Raw genomic sequence first — 19,986 nt, 5'->3', positions numbered from 1 at the left:
TCAAAGTGGCATTTTGATTGACAGCCGATCTCAACAAGTTGTTTTAAATTTTATTGTCAAACAAAAGGCAGGGAGGACTCCAGTGTGCAGCGGGCCAAGATGCTGTCATGTAGAGGGCCACATATTGTTGGCGGATTAAGATTGACATTTCTGAAAGATTTCTCATGGCCGCCGCATAACTTGATAAAAAGGCTTCCATGTCCAAAAGGCGAGCCACAAAAGGACGACGGGTTTGCGGCGTTGTCCACCTGCACAGCATTCATCTTGAAAAGGACTCATTTGACTTTCTTCCACTTGGGGTAAGTTGAGCCTTTAATGGTTCAGTGTGAAAGAACCATTTACTGTATGTAACATCACAAATGTACAAATGGAATTATAGGTTATTCAGGAAATAGTGTGTGTTATATGGAAAAAAAGGGACATGGGTTGGTTTAATTGGAAACGTGTATTTGGTTCAATGTACTACTGTATTAACCAAATGAAAAATTAATACAAATGATATATACTTTATGTACATTATAGGTAAGTTGAGAGAAACATTTTAAAGCTGTAGAATAAACGTAAATATTTTTTGTGACGATTGTGATCATTCTTAGCTGACTGAAATATAGAGGAAAATTCATGAGAATTTTCTACATAGAGATTTTTTTTAAAGCAACTTTTAAGAATCTTGAGATGTTTTTATTTTACCGTTTGCTTATGGTAAAAAAAACAAAAATTCAGTGATACATTTTCAAATTAATTTTGCTTTTTAAGTAGAGTTTTTGATCACATTGTCATTTTTTTTGTATTTTCTACTCCATTTTGTGAGGAAATGTTGAGATTTTCTGAGAAGATTCATCAGATTTTAAGAATTTAGATTATTTGTCAATTTCAATAATCTTTAACAAAAATTAGTCGATAAATAAATAAATAAATAAATACAATTTCCTGAATGATTCTTGCTGCCTGCTACTGTTGGAAGTGAATCTGTTCATGAATGATTTGGCAGGTGCAAGGGGGGACATTATGGGTGCTGGGACTGTTGCAGTCCTTCTGGGTGAGTTAAAAAAAAACCATTCAACTCTTATCTGACAAACTAATGACTTCAGAAGTGTAACCGAGACTTTAAAACCATAGGGACCATGGCATTAGGCATTTGTTTTGGCGGATGTGTGGGAGTTAAAAACGGAACAACCGTCGACGTGCTTCTTATGATGACCCTTGAGGGAGCTTTTGTGGAAGAGTTGAACAATCGCAGCAGTGAACAATACAAACGTCTTGAAGCACAAGTGGTGTCAATGGTATGTAGAGGTTAAAAATGAAAGAAACTCATGATCTGACTTTTATAACTAAACTGTATTTCTTCTTACAGTGCGACTTCATTTACATCAGCGCATTTAGGGCTAATTTCATAAATACCACCTTCATTGGATTTAGGTAATGTTTGATGGCTGATTCCATTCGGTGAACATTTCCAATAATCAGCATTTTTGTTCCACTTTTAAGTTCTCAAATGGGAAACACGCAAGTGGAAGTAGAGCTCAAGTTCAGCAAAACATCGCATGATCCAATCCCACAAGACGATGAAGTTGTAAACATATTGGTAGATGTTGTGAACAGCACCAGCAACCCTTTCAAATTCGCTGTCGTTCCAGAATCTATTGCAGTCATTTGTAAGAAAATATTTTAAAATTCTTTCATCTAGCCTTAGACCTCAACAGTTTCACAACTAACGACTTATTTTGCCGTCCATTTGCGATTTCCAGCACCTGAAGCATCAACAACTCAAGGACCAAAAACAACAATCTCAATTTCTCCACCAGCTGTATTTGTTGAAGCCACTTTGTTGGAACCTTTTGTGGAAGCATTGAACAATCGCAGCAGCGAACAATACAAAGAACTTGAAGCACAAGTGGTATCAATGGTGCGTACAAGCGACGTTTAAACAATCGGAATTTGGCGATTCTCACTTAAGTTGCTCGAGTGTTCTAAAGTTTGATTCCTCTTACAGTGTGATTTCATCTTCTTCCAAACATTTGGTTCCATTTTCTTTGGCACTATTGTCACTGGATTTCGGTAAGATATGAACCATATACCACAAATTATATGAAGCACATTTGAAATAAACAATGCACTCTTGACATTCAAGGCCACAAATGGGAAACACGCAAGTAGACGTGGAACTGCAATTCAACGTTTCGGCACCAGTTGAAGCTATCCCAGAAGCCGATGCGGTCACAGAAATATTGGTAGAAGCTGTGACTAGTCCCAACAACAATTTCAACCTCACTCTTGATCCAGCTTCTATTAAAGCCTCTTGTAAGTAACAGAACATTCTGCCCTTTGGATGTTAACTGATTTCAATAGTACCAGACTGAACGCAAAAAGATTCAATTCCATGACTAAAGGTGTTCCTCAGGGCTCAGTCCAGGGGCCTCATTTATTCATCAAATTACTTCTGCTCGCCTTGAGGGACAATTGATGCTCTCATAATTTCTTATCTACATTTTCTGTATTCATTTTTTGGGCAGAAAATAAAACGATAACAATATTTCTCCTAACACATATTGATCCGATCTATAAAATACTCTTACCAAAACAGCAAAGGTATCGACAACCACCCAAGGACCAACGTCGACCCTTGGCTTCACAACAACCGCTAACGGCTCACCATCAGCAACAACCCAAGATACAACAACTACTGCCATTTCAGTTTCCCCACCAGTTGTGTTTGTTGAAGCCACCTTGTTGGAACCTTTTGTGGAAGCACTGAACAATCGCAGCAGCGAACAATACAAAGAACTTGAAGCACAAGTGGTATCAATGGTGCGTACAAGCGACGTTTAAACAATCGGAATTTGGCGATTCTCACTTAAGTTTTCTAGTGTTCTAAAGTTTGATTCCTCTTACAGTGTGATTTCATCTTCTTCCAAACATTTGGTTCCATTTTCTTTGGCACTATTGTCACTGGATTTCGGTAAGATATGAACCATCCACCACAAATTATATGACGTTCATTTGAAATAAATAATGCACTTTTGACATTCAAGGCCACAAATGGGAAACACGCAAGTCGACGTGGAACTGCAATTCAACGTTTCAGCACCAGTTGAAGCTATCCCAGAAGCCGATGCGGTCACAGAAATATTGGTAGAAGCTGTGACTAGTCCCAACAACAATTTCAACCTCACTCTTGATCCAGCTTCTATTAAGGCCTCTTGTAAGTAACGGAACATTCTGCCCTTTGGATGTTAACTGATTTCAATAGTACCAGACTGAACGCAAAAAGATTCAATTCCATGACTAAAGGTGTTCCTCAGGGCTCAGTCCAGGGGCCTCATTTATTCATCAAATTACTTCTGCTCGCCTTGAGGGACAATTGATGCTCTCATAATTTCTTATCTACATTTTCTGTATTCATTTTTCGGGCAGAAAATAAAACAATAATGTTTGTCCTAACAAATATTGATCCTTTCTATAAAATACTCTTACCAAAACAGCAAAGGTATCGACAACCACCCAAGGACCAACGTCGACCCTTGGCTTCACAACAACCGCTAACGGCTCACCATCAGCAACAACCCAAGATACAACAACTACTGCCATTTCAGTTTCCCCACCAGTTGTGTTGGTTGAAGCCACATTGTTGGAACCTTTTGTGGAAGCACTGAACAATCGCAGCAGCGAACAATACAAAGAACTTGAAGCACAAGTGGTATCAATGGTGCGTACAAGCGACGTTTAAACAATCGGAATTTGGCGATTCTCACTTAAGTTTTCTAGTGTTCTAAAGTTTGATTCCTCTTACAGTGTGATTTCATCTTCTTCCAAACATTTGGTTCCATTTTCTTTGGCACTATTGTCACTGGATTTCGGTAAGATATGAACCATACACCACAAAATATATGACGTTCATTTGAAATAAATAATGCACTTTTGACATTCAAGGCCACAAATGGGAAACACGCAAGTAGACGTGGAACTGCAATTCAACGTTTCGGCACCAGTTGAAGCTATCCCAGAAGCCGATGCGGTCACAGAAATATTGGTAGAAGCTGCGACTAGTCCCAACAACAATTTCAACCTCACTCTTGATCCAGCTTCTATTAAAGCCTCTTGTAAGTAACAGAACATTCTGCCCTTTGGATGTTAACTGATTTCAATAGTATCAGACTGAACGCAAAAAGATTCAATTCCATGACTAAAGGTGTTCCTCAAGGCTCAGTCCAGGGGCCTCATTTATTCATCAAATTACTTCTGCTCGCCTTGAGGGACAATTGATGCTCTCATAATTTCTTATCTACATTTTCTGTATTCATTTTTTGGGCAGAAAATAAAACAATAACAATATTTCTCCTAACACATATTGATCCGTTCTATAAAATAATCTTACCAAAACAGCAAAGGTATCGACAACCACCCAAGGACCAACGTCGACCCTTGGCTTCACAACAACCGCTAACGGCTCACCATCAACAACAACCCAAGATACAACAACTACTGCCATTTCAGTTTCCCCACCAGTTGTGTTGGTTGAAGCCACATTGTTGGAACCTTTTGTGGAAGCACTGAACAATCGCAGCAGCGAACAATACAAAGAACTTGAAGCACAAGTGGTATCAATGGTGCGTACAAGCGACGTTTAAACAATCGGAATTTGGCGATTCTCACTTAAGTTTTCTAGTGTTCTAAAGTTTGATTCCTCTTACAGTGTGATTTCATCTTCTTCCAAACATTTGGTTCCATTTTCTTTGGCACTATTGTCACTGGATTTCGGTAAGATATGAACCATACACCACAAAATATATGACGTTCATTTGAAATAAATAATGCACTTTTGACATTCAAGGCCACAAATGGGAAACACGCAAGTAGACGTGGAACTGCAATTCAACGTTTCGGCACCAGTTGAAGCTATCCCAGAAGCCGATGCGGTCACAGAAATATTGGTAGAAGCTGCGACTAGTCCCAACAACAATTTCAACCTCACTCTTGATCCAGCTTCTATTAAAGCCTCTTGTAAGTAACAGAACATTCTGCCCTTTGGATGTTAACTGATTTCAATAGTATCAGACTGAACGCAAAAAGATTCAATTCCATGACTAAAGGTGTTCCTCAAGGCTCAGTCCAGGGGCCTCATTTATTCATCAAATTACTTCTGCTCGCCTTGAGGGACAATTGATGCTCTCATAATTTCTTATCTACATTTTCTGTATTCATTTTTTGGGCAGAAAATAAAACAATAACAATATTTCTCCTAACACGTATTGATCCGTTCTATAAAATAATCTTACCAAAACAGCAAAGGTATCGACAACCACCCAAGGACCAACGTCGACCCTTGGCTTCACAACAACCGCTAACGGCTCACCATCAACAACAACCCAAGATACAACAACTACTGCCATTTCAGTTTCCCCACCAGTTGTGTTGGTTGAAGCCACATTGTTGGAACCTTTTGTGGAAGCACTGAACAATCGCAGCAGCGAACAATACAAAGAACTTGAAGCACAAGTGGTATCAATGGTGCGTACAAGCGACGTTTAAACAATCGGAATTTGGCGATTCTCACTTAAGTTTTCTAGTGTTCTAAAGTTTGATTCCTCTTACAGTGTGATTTCATCTTCTTCCAAACATTTGGTTCCATTTTCTTTGGCACTATTGTCACTGGATTTCGGTAAGATATGAACCATCCACCACAAAATATATGACGTTCATTTGAAATAAATAATGCACTTTTGACATTCAAGGCCACAAATGGGAAACACGCAAGTAGACGTGGAACTGCAATTCAACGTTTCGGCACCAGTTGAAGCTATCCCAGAAGCCGATGCGGTCACAGAAATATTGGTAGAAGCTGCGACTAGTCCCAACAACAATTTCAACCTCACTCTTGATCCAGCTTCTATTAAAGCCTCTTGTAAGTAACAGAACATTCTGCCCTTTGGATGTTAACTGATTTCAATAGTACCAGACTGAACGCAAAAAGATTCAATTCCATGACTAAAGGTGTTCCTCAAGGCTCAGTCCAGGGGCCTCATTTATTCATCAAATTACTTCTGCTCGCCTTGAGGGACAATTGATGCTCTCATAATTTCTTATCTACATTTTCTGTATTCATTTTTTGGGCAGAAAATAAAACAATAACAATATTTCTCCTAACACATATTGATCCGTTCTATAAAATACTCTTACCAAAACAGCAAAGGTATCGACAACCACCCAAGGACCAACGTCGACCCTTGGCTTCACAACAACCGCTAACGGCTCACCATCAGCAACAACCCAAGATACAACAACTACTGCCATTTCAGTTTCCCCACCAGTTGTGTTTGTTGAAGCCACCTTGTTGGAACCTTTTGTGGAAGCACTGAACAATCGCAGCAGCGAACAATACAAAGAACTTGAAGCACAAGTGGTATCAATGGTGCGTACAAGCGACGTTTAAACAATCGGAATTTGGCGATTCTCACTTAAGTTTTCTAGTGTTCTAAAGTTTGATTCCTCTTACAGTGTGATTTCATCTTCTTCCAAACATTTGGTTCCATTTTCTTTGGCACCATTGTCACTGGATTTCGGTAAGATATGAACCATACACCACAAATTATATGACGTTCATTTGAAATAAATAATGCACTTTTGACATTCAAGGCCACAAATGGGAAACACGCAAGTCGACGTGGAACTGCAATTCAACGTTTCAGCACCAGTTGAAGCTATCCCAGAAGCCGATGCGGTCACAGAAATATTGGTAGAAGCTGTGACTAGTCCCAACAACAATTTCAACCTCACTCTTGATCCAGCTTCTATTAAAGCCTCTTGTAAGTAACAGAACATTCTGCCCTTTGGATGTTAACTGATTTCAATAGTACCAGACTGAACGCAAAAAGATTCAATTCCATGACTAAAGGTGTTCCTCAGGGCTCAGTCCAGGGGCCTCATTTATTCATCAAATTACTTCTGCTCGCCTTGAGGGACAATTGATGCTCTCATAATTTCTTATCTACATTTTCTGTATTCATTTTTCGGGCAGAAAATAAAACAATAACAATGTTTGTCCTAACAAATATTGATCCGTTCTATAAAATACTCTTACCAAAACAGCAAAGGTATCGACAACCACCCAAGGACCAACGTCGACCCTTGGCTTCACAACAACCGCTAACGGCTCACCATCAGCAACAACCCAAGATACAACAATTACTGCCATTTCAGTTTCCCCACCAGTTGTGTTGGTTGAAGCCACATTGTTGGAACCTTTTGTGGAAGCACTGAACAATCGCAGCAGCGAACAATACAAAGAACTTGAAGCACAAGTGATATCAATGGTGCGTACAAGCGACGTTTAAACAATCGGAATTTGGCGATTCTCACTTAAGTTTTCTAGTGTTCTAAAGTTTGATTCCTCTTACAGTGTGATTTCATCTTCTTCCAAACATTTGGTTCCATTTTCTTTGGCACTATTGTCACTGGATTTCGGTAAGATATGAACCATATACCACAAATTATATGAAGCACATTTGAAATAAACAATGCACTCTTGACATTCAAGGCCACAAATGGGAAACACGCAAGTAGACGTGGAACTGCAATTCAACGTTTCGGCACCAGTTGAAGCTATCCCAGAAGCCGATGCGGTCACAGAAATATTTGTAGAAGCTGTGACTAGTCCCAACAACAATTTCAACCTCACTCTTGATCCAGCTTCTATTAAAGCCTCTTGTAAGTAACAGAACATTCTGCCCTTTGGATGTTAACTGATTTCAATAGTACCAGACTGAACGCAAAAAGATTCAATTCCATGACTAAAGGTGTTCCTCAGGGCTCAGTCCAGGGGCCTCATTTATTCATCAAATTACTTCTGCTCGCCTTGAGGGACAATTGATGCTCTCATAATTTCTTATCTACATTTTCTGTATTCATTTTTCGGGCAGAAAATAAAACAATAACAATGTTTGTCCTAACAAATATTGATCCGTTCTATAAAATACTCTTACCAAAACAGCAAAGGTATCGACAACCACCCAAGGACCAACGTCGACCCTTGGCTTCACAACAACCGCTAACGGCTCACCATCAGCAACAACCCAAGATACAACAATTACTGCCATTTCAGTTTCCCCACCAGTTGTGTTGGTTGAAGCCACCTTGTTGGAACCTTTTGTGGAAGCACTGAACAATCGCAGCAGCGAACAATACAAAGAACTTGAAGCACAAGTGGTATCAATGGTGCGTACAAGCGACGTTTAAACAATCGGAATTTGGCGATTCTCACTTAAGTTTTCTAGTGTTCTAAAGTTTGATTCCTCTTACAGTGTGATTTCATCTTCTTCCAAACATTTGGTTCCATTTTCTTTGGCACCATTGTCACTGGATTTCGGTAAGATATGAACCATACACCACAAATTATATGACGTTCATTTGAAATAAATAATGCACTTTTGACATTCAAGGCCACAAATGGGAAACACGCAAGTCGACGTGGAACTGCAATTCAACGTTTCAGCACCAGTTGAAGCTATCCCAGAAGCCGATGCGGTCACAGAAATATTGGTAGAAGCTGTGACTAGTCCCAACAACAATTTCAACCTCACTCTTGATCCAGCTTCTATTAAAGCCTCTTGTAAGTAACAGAACATTCTGCCCTTTGGATGTTAACTGATTTCAATAGTACCAGACTGAACGCAAAAAGATTCAATTCCATGACTAAAGGTGTTCCTCAGGGCTCAGTCCAGGGGCCTCATTTATTCATCAAATTACTTCTGCTCGCCTTGAGGGACAATTGATGCTCTCATAATTTCTTATCTACATTTTCTGTATTCATTTTTCGGGCAGAAAATAAAACAATAACAATGTTTGTCCTAACAAATATTGATCCGTTCTATAAAATACTCTTACCAAAACAGCAAAGGTATCGACAACCACCCAAGGACCAACGTCGACCCTTGGCTTCACAACAACCGCTAACGGCTCACCATCAGCAACAACCCAAGATACAACAATTACTGCCATTTCAGTTTCCCCACCAGTTGTGTTGGTTGAAGCCACATTGTTGGAACCTTTTGTGGAAGCACTGAACAATCGCAGCAGCGAACAATACAAAGAACTTGAAGCACAAGTGATATCAATGGTGCGTACAAGCGACGTTTAAACAATCGGAATTTGGCGATTCTCACTTAAGTTTTCTAGTGTTCTAAAGTTTGATTCCTCTTACAGTGTGATTTCATCTTCTTCCAAACATTTGGTTCCATTTTCTTTGGCACTATTGTCACTGGATTTCGGTAAGATATGAACCATATACCACAAATTATATGAAGCACATTTGAAATAAACAATGCACTCTTGACATTCAAGGCCACAAATGGGAAACACGCAAGTAGACGTGGAACTGCAATTCAACGTTTCGGCACCAGTTGAAGCTATCCCAGAAGCCGATGCGGTCACAGAAATATTTGTAGAAGCTGTGACTAGTCCCAACAACAATTTCAACCTCACTCTTGATCCAGCTTCTATTAAAGCCTCTTGTAAGTAACAGAACATTCTGCCCTTTGGATGTTAACTGATTTCAATAGTACCAGACTGAACGCAAAAAGATTCAATTCCATGACTAAAGGTGTTCCTCAGGGCTCAGTCCAGGGGCCTCATTTATTCATCAAATTACTTCTGCTCGCCTTGAGGGACAATTGATGCTCTCATAATTTCTTATCTACATTTTCTGTATTCATTTTTTGGGCAGAAAATAAAACAATAACAATGTTTGTCCTAACAAATATTGATCCGTTCTATAAAATACTCTTACCAAAACAGCAAAGGTATCGACAACCACCCAAGGACCAACGTCGACCCTTGGCTTCACAACAACCGCTAACGGCTCACCATCAGCAACAACCCAAGATACAACAACTACTGCCATTTCAGTTTCCCCACCAGTTGTGTTTGTTGAAGCCACATTGTTGGAACCTTTTGTGGAAGCACTGAACAATCGCAGCAGCGAACAATACAAAGAACTTGAAGCACAAGTGGTATCAATGGTGCGTACAAGCGACGTTTAAACAATCGGAATTTGGCGATTCTCATTTAAGTTTTCTAGTGTTCTAAAGTTTGATTCCTCTTACAGTGTGATTTCATCTTCTTCCAAACATTTGGTTCCATTTTCTTTGGCACTATTGTCACTGGATTTCGGTAAGATATGAACCGTATACCACAAATTATATGAAGCACATTTGAAATAAACAATGCACTCTTGACATTCAAGGCCACAAATGGGAAACACGCAAGTAGACGTGGAACTGCAATTCAACGTTTCGGCACCAGTTGAAGCTATCCCAGAAGCCGATGCGGTCACAGAAATATTGGTAGAAGCTGCGACTAGTCCCAACAACAATTTCAACCTCACTCTTGATCCAGCTTCTATTAAAGCCTCTTGTAAGTAACAGAACATTCTGCCCTTTGGATGTTAACTGATTTCAATAGTACCAGACTGAACGCAAAAAGATTCAATTCCATGACTAAAGGTGTTCCTCAGGGCTCAGTCCAGGGGCCTCATTTATTCATCAAATTACTTCTGCTCGCCTTGAGGGACAATTGATGCTCTCATAATTTCTTATCTACATTTTCTGTATTCATTTTTTGGGCAGAAAATAAAACAATAACAATATTTGTCCTAACACATATTGATCCGTTCTATAAAATACTCTTACCAAAACAGCAAAGGTATCGACAACCACCCAAGGACCAACGTCGACCCTTGGCTTCACAACAACCGCTAACGGCTCACCATCAGCAACAACCCAAGATACAACAACTACTGCCATTTCAGTTTCCCCACCAGTTGTGTTGGTTGAAGCCACATTGTTGGAACCTTTTGTGGAAGCACTGAACAATCGCAGCAGCGAACAATACAAAGAACTTGAAGCACAAGTGGTATCAATGGTGCGTACAAGCGACGTTTAAACAATCGGAATTTGGCGATTCTCACTTAAGTTTTCTAGTGTTCTAAAGTTTGATTCCTCTTACAGTGTGATTTCATCTTCTTCCAAACATTTGGTTCCATTTTCTTTGGCACTATTGTCACTGGATTTCGGTAAGATATGAACCATACACCACAAATTATATGACGTTCATTTGAAATAAATAATGCACTTTTGACATTCAAGGCCACAAATGGGAAACACGCAAGTCGACGTGGAACTGCAATTCAACGTTTCAACACCAGTTGAAGCTATCCCAGAAGCCGATGCTGTCACAGAAATATTGGTAGAAGCTGTGACTAGTCCCAACAACAATTTCAACCTCACTCTTGATCCAGCTTCTATTAAAGCCTCTTGTAAGTAACAGAACATTCTGCCCTTTGGATGTTAACTGATTTCAATAGTACCAGACTGAACGCAAAAAGATTCAATTCCATGACTAAAGGTGTTCCTCAGGGCTCAGTCCAGGGGCCTCATTTATTCATCAAATTACTTCTGCTCGCCTTGAGGGACAATTGATGCTCTCATAATTTCTTATCTACATTTTCTGTATTCATTTTTTGGGCAGAAAAAACAATAACAATATTTGTCCTACCACATATTGATCCGTTCTATAAAATACTCTTACCAAAACAGCAAAGGTATCGACAACCACCCAGGGACCAACGTCGACCCTTGGCTTCACAACAACCGCTAACGGCTCACCATCAGCAACAACCCAAGATACAACAACTACTGCCATTTCAGTTTCCCCACCAGTTGTGTTTGTTGAAGCCACATTGTTGGAACCTTTTGTGGAAGCACTGAACAATCGCAGCAGCGAACAATACAAAGAACTTGAAACACAAGTGGTATCAATGGTGCGTACAAGCGACTTTTAAACAATCGGAATTTGGCGATTCTCAATTAAGTTTTCTCGTGTTCTAAATTTTGATTCCTCTTACAGTGTGATTTCATCTTCTTCCAAACATTTGGTTCCATTTTCTTTGGCACTATTGTCACTGGATTTCGGTAAGATATGAACCATATACCACAAATTATATGAAGCACATTTGAAATAAACAATGCACTCTTGACATTCAAGGCCACAAATGGGAAACACGCAAGTAGACGTGGAACTGCAATTCAACGTTTCGGCACCAGTTGAAGCTATCCCAGAAGCCGATGCGGTCACAGAAATATTGGTAGAAGCTGCGACTAGTCCCAACAACAATTTCAACCTCACTCTTGATCCAGCTTCTATTAAAGCCTCTTGTAAGTAACAGAACATTCTGCCCTTTGGATGTTAACTGATTTCAATAGTACCAGACTGAACGCAAAAAGATTCAATTCCATGACTAAAGGTGTTCCTCAGGGCTCAGTCCAGGGGCCTCATTTATTCATCAAATTACTTCTGCTCGCCTTGAGGGACAATTGATGCTCTCATAATTTCTTATCTACATTTTCTGTATTCATTTTTTGGGCAGAAAATAAAACAATAACAATATTTGTCCTAACACATATTGATCCGTTCTATAAAATACTCTTACCAAAACAGCAAAGGTATCGACAACCACCCAAGGACCAACGTCGACCCTTGGCTTCACAACAACCGCTAACGGCTCACCATCAGCAACAACCCAAGATACAACAACTACTGCCATTTCAGTTTCCCCACCAGTTGTGTTTGTTGAAGCCACATTGTTGGAACCTTTTGTGGAAGCACTGAACAATCGCAGCAGCGAACAATACAAAGAACTTGAAGCACAAGTGGTATCAATGGTGCGTACAAGCGACGTTTAAACAATCGGAATTTGGCGATTCTCATTTAAGTTTTCTAGTGTTCTAAAGTTTGATTCCTCTTACAGTGTGATTTCATCTTCTTCCAAACATTTGGTTCCATTTTCTTTGGCACTATTGTCACTGGATTTCGGTAAGATATGAACCGTATACCACAAATTATATGAAGCACATTTGAAATAAACAATGCACTCTTGACATTCAAGGCCACAAATGGGAAACACGCAAGTAGACGTGGAACTGCAATTCAACGTTTCGGCACCAGTTGAAGCTATCCCAGAAGCCGATGCGGTCACAGAAATATTGGTAGAAGCTGCGACTAGTCCCAACAACAATTTCAACCTCACTCTTGATCCAGCTTCTATTAAAGCCTCTTGTAAGTAACAGAACATTCTGCCCTTTGGATGTTAACTGATTTCAATAGTACCAGACTGAACGCAAAAAGATTCAATTCCATGACTAAAGGTGTTCCTCAGGGCTCAGTCCAGGGGCCTCATTTATTCATCAAATTACTTCTGCTCGCCTTGAGGGACAATTGATGCTCTCATAATTTCTTATCTACATTTTCTGTATTCATTTTTTGGGCAGAAAATAAAACAATAACAATATTTGTCCTAACACATATTGATCCGTTCTATAAAATACTCTTACCAAAACAGCAAAGATATCGACAACCACCCAAGGACCAACGTCGACCCTTGGCTTCACAACAACCGCTAACGGCTCACCATCAGCAACAACCCAAGATACAACAACTACTGCCATTTCAGTTTCCCCACCAGTTGTGTTTGTTGAAGCCACATTGTTGGAACCTTTTGTGGAAGCACTGAACAATCGCAGCAGCGAACAATACAAAGAACTTGAAGCACAAGTGGTATCAATGGTGCGTACAAGCGACGTTTAAACAATCGGAATTTGGCGATTCTCACTTAAGTTTTCTAGTGTTCTAAAGTTTGATTCCTCTTACAGTGTGATTTCATCTTCTTCCAAACATTTGGTTCCATTTTCTTTGGCACTATTGTCATTGGATTTCGGTAAGATATGAACCATACACCACAAATTATATGACGTTCATTTGAAATAAATAATGCACTTTTGACATTCAAGGCCACAAATGGGAAACACGCAAGTCGACGTGGAACTGCAATTCAACGTTTCAGCACCAGTTGAAGCTATCCCAGAAGCCGATGCGGTCACAGAAATATTGGTAGAAGCTGTGACTAGTCCCAACAACAATTTCAACCTCACTCTTGATCCAGCTTCTATTAAGGCCTCTTGTAAGTAACAGAACATTCTGCCCTTTGGATGTTAACTGATTTCAATAGTACCAGACTGAACGCAAAAAGATTCAATTCCATGACTAAAGGTGTTCCTCAGGGCTCAGTCCAGGGGCCTCATTTATTCATCAAATTACTTCTGCTCGCCTTGAGGGACAATTGATGCTCTCATAATTTCTTATCTACATTTTCTGTATTCATTTTTTGGGCAGAAAATAAAACAATAACAATATTTCTCCTAACACATATTGATCCGTTCTATAAAATAATCTTACCAAAACAGCAAAGGTATCGACAACCACCCAAGGACCAACGTCGACCCTTGGCTTCACAACAACCGCTAACGGCTCACCATCAGCAACAACCCAAGATACAACAACTACTGCCATTTCAGTTTCCCCACCAGTTGTGTTTGTTGAAGCCACCTTGTTGGAACCTTTTGTGGAAGCACTGAACAATCGCAGCAGCGAACAATACAAAGAACTTGAAGCACAAGTGGTATCAATGGTGCGTACAAGCGACGTTTAAACAATCGGAATTTGGCGATTCTCACTTAAGTTTTCTAGTGTTCTAAAGTTTGATTCCTCTTACAGTGTGATTTCATCTTCTTCCAAACATTTGGTTCCATTTTCTTTGGCACCATTGTCACTGGATTTCGGTAAGATATGAACCATACACCACAAATTATATGACGTTCATTTGAAATAAATAATGCACTTTTGACATTCAAGGCCACAAATGGGAAACACGCAAGTCGACGTGGAACTGCAATTCAACGTTTCAGCACCAGTTGAAGCTATCCCAGAAGCCGATGCGGTCACAGAAATATTGGTAGAAGCTGTGACTAGTCCCAACAACAATTTCAACCTCACTCTTGATCCAGCTTCTATTAAAGCCTCTTGTAAGTAACAGAACATTCTGCCCTTTGGATGTTAACTGATTTCAATAGTACCAGACTGAACGCAAAAAGATTCAATTCCATGACTAAAGGTGTTCCTCAGGGCTCAGTCCAGGGGCCTCATTTATTCATCAAATTACTTCTGCTCGCCTTGAGGGACAATTGATGCTCTCATAATTTCTTATCTACATTTTCTGTATTCATTTTTCGGGCAGAAAATAAAACAATAACAATGTTTGTCCTAACAAATATTGATCCGTTCTATAAAATACTCTTACCAAAACAGCAAAGGTATCGACAACCACCCAAGGACCAACGTCGACCCTTGGCTTCACAACAACCGCTAACGGCTCACCATCAGCAACAACCCAAGATACAACAATTACTGCCATTTCAGTTTCCCCACCAGTTGTGTTGGTTGAAGCCACATTGTTGGAACCTTTTGTGGAAGCACTGAACAATCGCAGCAGCGAACAATACAAAGAACTTGAAGCACAAGTGATATCAATGGTGCGTACAAGCGACGTTTAAACAATCGGAATTTGGCGATTCTCACTTAAGTTTTCTAGTGTTCTAAAGTTTGATTCCTCTTACAGTGTGATTTCATCTTCTTCCAAACATTTGGTTCCATTTTCTTTGGCACTATTGTCACTGGATTTCGGTAAGATATGAACCATATACCACAAATTATATGAAGCACATTTGAAATAAACAATGCACTCTTGACATTCAAGGCCACAAATGGGAAACACGCAAGTAGACGTGGAACTGCAATTCAACGTTTCGGCACCAGTTGAAGCTATCCCAGAAGCCGATGCGGTCACAGAAATATTTGTAGAAGCTGTGACTAGTCCCAACAACAATTTCAACCTCACTCTTGATCCAGCTTCTATTAAAGCCTCTTGTAAGTAACAGAACATTCTGCCCTTTGGATGTTAACTGATTTCAATAGTACCAGACTGAACGCAAAAAGATTCAATTCCATGACTAAAGGTGTTCCTCAGGGCTCAGTCCAGGGGCCTCATTTATTCATCAAATTACTTCTGCTCGCCTTGAGGGACAATTGATGCTCTCATAATTTCTTATCTACATTTTCTGTATTCATTTTTTGGGCAGAAAATAAAACAATAACAATGTTTGTCCTAACAAATATTGATCCGTTCTATAAAATACTCTTACCAAAACAGCAAAGGTATCGACAACCACCCAAGGACCAACGTCGACCCTTGGCTTCACAACAACCGCTAACGGCTCACCATCAGCAACAACCCAAGATACAACAACTACTGCCATTTCAGTTTCCCCACCAGTTGTGTTTGTTGAAGCCACATTGTTGGAACCTTTTGTGGAAGCACTGAACAATCGCAGCAGCGAACAATACAAAGAACTTGAAGCACAAGTGGTATCAATGGTGCGTACAAGCGACGTTTAAACAATCGGAATTTGGCGATTCTCATTTAAGTTTTCTAGTGTTCTAAAGTTTGATTCCTCTTACAGTGTGATTTCATCTTCTTCCAAACATTTGGTTCCATTTTCTTTGGCACTATTGTCACTGGATTTCGGTAAGATATGAACCGTATACCACAAATTATATGAAGCACATTTGAAATAAACAATGCACTCTTGACATTCAAGGCCACAAATGGGAAACACGCAAGTAGACGTGGAACTGCAATTCAACGTTTCGGCACCAGTTGAAGCTATCCCAGAAGCCGATGCGGTCACAGAAATATTGGTAGAAGCTGCGACTAGTCCCAACAACAATTTCAACCTCACTCTTGATCCAGCTTCTATTAAAGCCTCTTGTAAGTAACAGAACATTCTGCCCTTTGGATGTTAACTGATTTCAATAGTACCAGACTGAACGCAAAAAGATTCAATTCCATGACTAAAGGTGTTCCTCAGGGCTCAGTCCAGGGGCCTCATTTATTCATCAAATTACTTCTGCTCGCCTTTAGGGACAATTGATGCTCTCATAATTTCTTATCTACATTTTCTGTATTCATTTTTTGGGCAGAAAATAAAACAATAACAATATTTGTCCTAACACATATTGATCCGTTCTATAAAATACTCTTACCAAAACAGCAAAGGTATCGACAACCACCCAAGGACCAACGTCGACCCTTGGCTTCACAACAACCGCTAACGGCTCACCATCAGCAACAACCCAAGATACAACAACTACTGCCATTTCAGTTTCCCCACCAGTTGTGTTTGTTGAAGCCACATTGTTGGAACCTTTTGTGGAAGCACTGAACAATCGCAGCAGCGAACAATACAAAGAACTTGAAGCACAAGTGGTATCAATGGTGCGTACAAGCGACGTTTAAACAATCGGAATTTGGCGATTCTCATTTAAGTTTTCTAGTGTTCTAAAGTTTGATTCCTCTTACAGTGTGATTTCATCTTCTTCCAAACATTTGGTTCCATTTTCTTTGGCACTATTGTCACTGGATTTCGGTAAGATATGAACCGTATACCACAAATTATATGAAGCACATTTGAAATAAACAATGCACTCTTGACATTCAAGGCCACAAATGGGAAACACGCAAGTAGACGTGGAACTGCAATTCAACGTTTCGGCACCAGTTGAAGCTATCCCAGAAGCCGATGCGGTCACAGAAATATTGGTAGAAGCTGCGACTAGTCCCAACAACAATTTCAACCTCACTCTTGATCCAGCTTCTATTAAAGCCTCTTGTAAGTAACAGAACATTCTGCCCTTTGGATGTTAACTGATTTCAATAGTACCAGACTGAACGCAAAAAGATTCAATTCCATGACTAAAGGTGTTCCTCAGGGCTCAGTCCAGGGGCCTCATTTATTCATCAAATTACTTCTGCTCGCCTTGAGGGACAATTGATGCTCTCATAATTTCTTATCTACATTTTCTGTATTCATTTTTTGGGCAGAAAATAAAACAATAACAATATTTGTCCTAACACATATTGATCCGTTCTATAAAATACTCTTACCAAAACAGCAAAGATATCGACAACCACCCAAGGACCAACGTCGACCCTTGGCTTCACAACAACCGCTAACGGCTCACCATCAGCAACAACCCAAGATACAACAACTACTGCCATTTCAGTTTCCCCACCAGTTGTGTTTGTTGAAGCCACATTGTTGGAACCTTTTGTGGAAGCACTGAACAATCGCAGCAGCGAACAATACAAAGAACTTGAAGCACAAGTGGTATCAATGGTGCGTACAAGCGACGTTTAAACAATCGGAATTTGGCGATTCTCACTTAAGTTTTCTAGTGTTCTAAAGTTTGATTCCTCTTACAGTGTGATTTCATCTTCTTCCAAACATTTGGTTCCATTTTCTTTGGCACTATTGTCACTGGATTTCGGTAAGATATGAACCATACACCACAAATTATATGACGTTCATTTGAAATAAATAATGCACTTTTGACATTCAAGGCCACAAATGGGAAACACGCAAGTCGACGTGGAACTGCAATTCAACGTTTCAGCACCAGTTGAAGCTATCCCAGAAGCCGATGCGGTCACAGAAATATTGGTAGAAGCTGTGACTAGTCCCAACAACAATTTCAACCTCACTCTTGATCCAGCTTCTATTAAGGCCTCTTGTAAGTAACAGAACATTCTGCCCTTTGGATGTTAACTGATTTCAATAGTACCAGACTGAACGCAAAAAGATTCAATTCCATGACTAAAGGTGTTCCTCAGGGCTCAGTCCAGGGGCCTCATTTATTCATCAAATTACTTCTGCTCGCCTTGAGGGACAATTGATGCTCTCATAATTTCTTATCTACATTTTCTGTATTCATTTTTCGGGCAGAAAATAAAACAATAACAATGTTTGTCCTAACAAATATTGATCCGTTCTATAAAATACTCTTACCAAAACAGCAAAGGTATCGACAACCACCCAAGGACCAACGTCGACCCTTGGCTTCACAACAACCGCTAACGGCTCACCATCAGCAACAACCCAAGATACAACAACTACTGCCATTTCAGTTTCCCCACCAGTTGTGTTGGTTGAAGCCACATTGTTGGAACCTTTTGTGGAAGCACTGAACAATCGCAGCAACGAACAATACAAAGAACTTGAAGCACAAGTGGTATCAATGGTGCGTACAAGCGACGTTTAAACAATCGGAATTTGGCGATTCTCACTTAAGTTTTCTAGTGTTCTAAAGTTTGATTCCTCTTACAGTGTGATTTCATCTTCTTCCAAACATTTGGTTCCATTTTCTTTGGCACTATTGTCACTGGATTTCGGTAAGATATGAACCATACACCACAAAATATATGACGTTCATTTGAAATAAATAATGCACTTTTGACATTCAAGGCCACAAATGGGAAACACGCAAGTAGACGTGGAACTGCAATTCAACGTTTCGGCACCGGTTGAAGCCATCCCAGAAGCCGATGCGGTCACAGAAATATTGGTAGAAGCTGTGACTAGTCCCAACAACAATTTCAACCTCACTCTTGATCCAGCTTCTATTAAAGCCTCTTGTAAGTAACAGAACATTCTGCCCTTTGGATGTTAACTGATTTCAATAGTACCAGACTGAACGCAAAAAGATCTAATTCCATGACTAAAGGTGTTCCTCAGGGCTCAGTCCAGGGGCCTCATTTATTCATCAAATTACTTCTGCTCGCCTTGAGGGACAATTGATGCTCTCATAATTTCTTATCTACATTTTCTGTATTCATTTTTTGGGCAGAAAATAAAACAATAACAATATTTCTCCTAACACATATTGATCCGTTCTATAAAATACTCTTACCAAAACAGCAAAGGTATCGACAACCACCCAAGGACCAACGTCGACCCTTGGCTTCACAACAACCGCTAACGGCTCACCATCAGCAACAACCCAAGATACAACAACTACTGCCATTTCAGTTTCCCCACCAGTTGTGTTGGTTGAAGCCACATTGTTGGAACCTTTTGTGGAAGCACTGAACAATCGCAGCAGCGAACAATACAAAGAACTTGAAGCACAAGTGGTATCAATGGTGCGTACAAGCGACGTTTAAACAATCGGAATTTGGCGATTCTCACTTAAGTTTTCTAGTGTTCT

General features: G+C 39.9%; 1 protein-coding gene across 1 annotated transcript; it reads left to right on the top strand.

Moving 5' to 3' along the window:
* The first annotated feature begins 225 nt into the window (after positions 1-225).
* Positions 226-19,422, top strand: LOC147151104 (uncharacterized). Its single transcript, XM_086024594.1, is given in 64 exon segments — positions 226-299; positions 992-1,039; positions 1,120-1,283; positions 1,355-1,419; positions 1,489-1,906; positions 1,994-2,058; positions 2,132-2,301; positions 2,585-2,808; positions 2,895-2,959; positions 3,033-3,202; positions 3,483-3,706; positions 3,793-3,857; positions 3,931-4,100; positions 4,384-4,607; positions 4,694-4,758; positions 4,832-5,001; positions 5,285-5,508; positions 5,595-5,659; positions 5,733-5,902; positions 6,186-6,409; positions 6,496-6,560; positions 6,634-6,803; positions 7,087-7,310; positions 7,397-7,461; positions 7,535-7,704; positions 7,988-8,211; positions 8,298-8,362; positions 8,436-8,605; positions 8,889-9,112; positions 9,199-9,263; positions 9,337-9,506; positions 9,790-10,013; positions 10,100-10,164; positions 10,238-10,407; positions 10,691-10,914; positions 11,001-11,065; positions 11,139-11,308; positions 11,589-11,812; positions 11,899-11,963; positions 12,037-12,206; positions 12,490-12,713; positions 12,800-12,864; positions 12,938-13,107; positions 13,391-13,614; positions 13,701-13,765; positions 13,839-14,008; positions 14,292-14,515; positions 14,602-14,666; positions 14,740-14,909; positions 15,193-15,416; positions 15,503-15,567; positions 15,641-15,810; positions 16,094-16,317; positions 16,404-16,468; positions 16,542-16,711; positions 16,995-17,218; positions 17,305-17,369; positions 17,443-17,612; positions 17,896-18,119; positions 18,206-18,270; positions 18,344-18,513; positions 18,797-19,020; positions 19,107-19,171; positions 19,245-19,422. Coding segments are annotated over 63 exon segments (9,642 nt in total). The 5' UTR covers positions 226-299; positions 992-1,008.
* Positions 19,423-19,986: the final 564 nt, after the last annotated feature.

This window comes from Filicampus tigris, chromosome 2 (assembly GCF_054856515.1).
Source record: "Filicampus tigris isolate MCC_2025a chromosome 2, RoL_Ftig_1.0, whole genome shotgun sequence".
Lineage (NCBI taxonomy): Eukaryota > Metazoa > Chordata > Actinopteri > Syngnathiformes > Syngnathidae > Filicampus > Filicampus tigris.
Note: the sequence above shows the minus strand (reverse complement) of the source record. Positions and strands in the feature narration are given on the sequence as shown.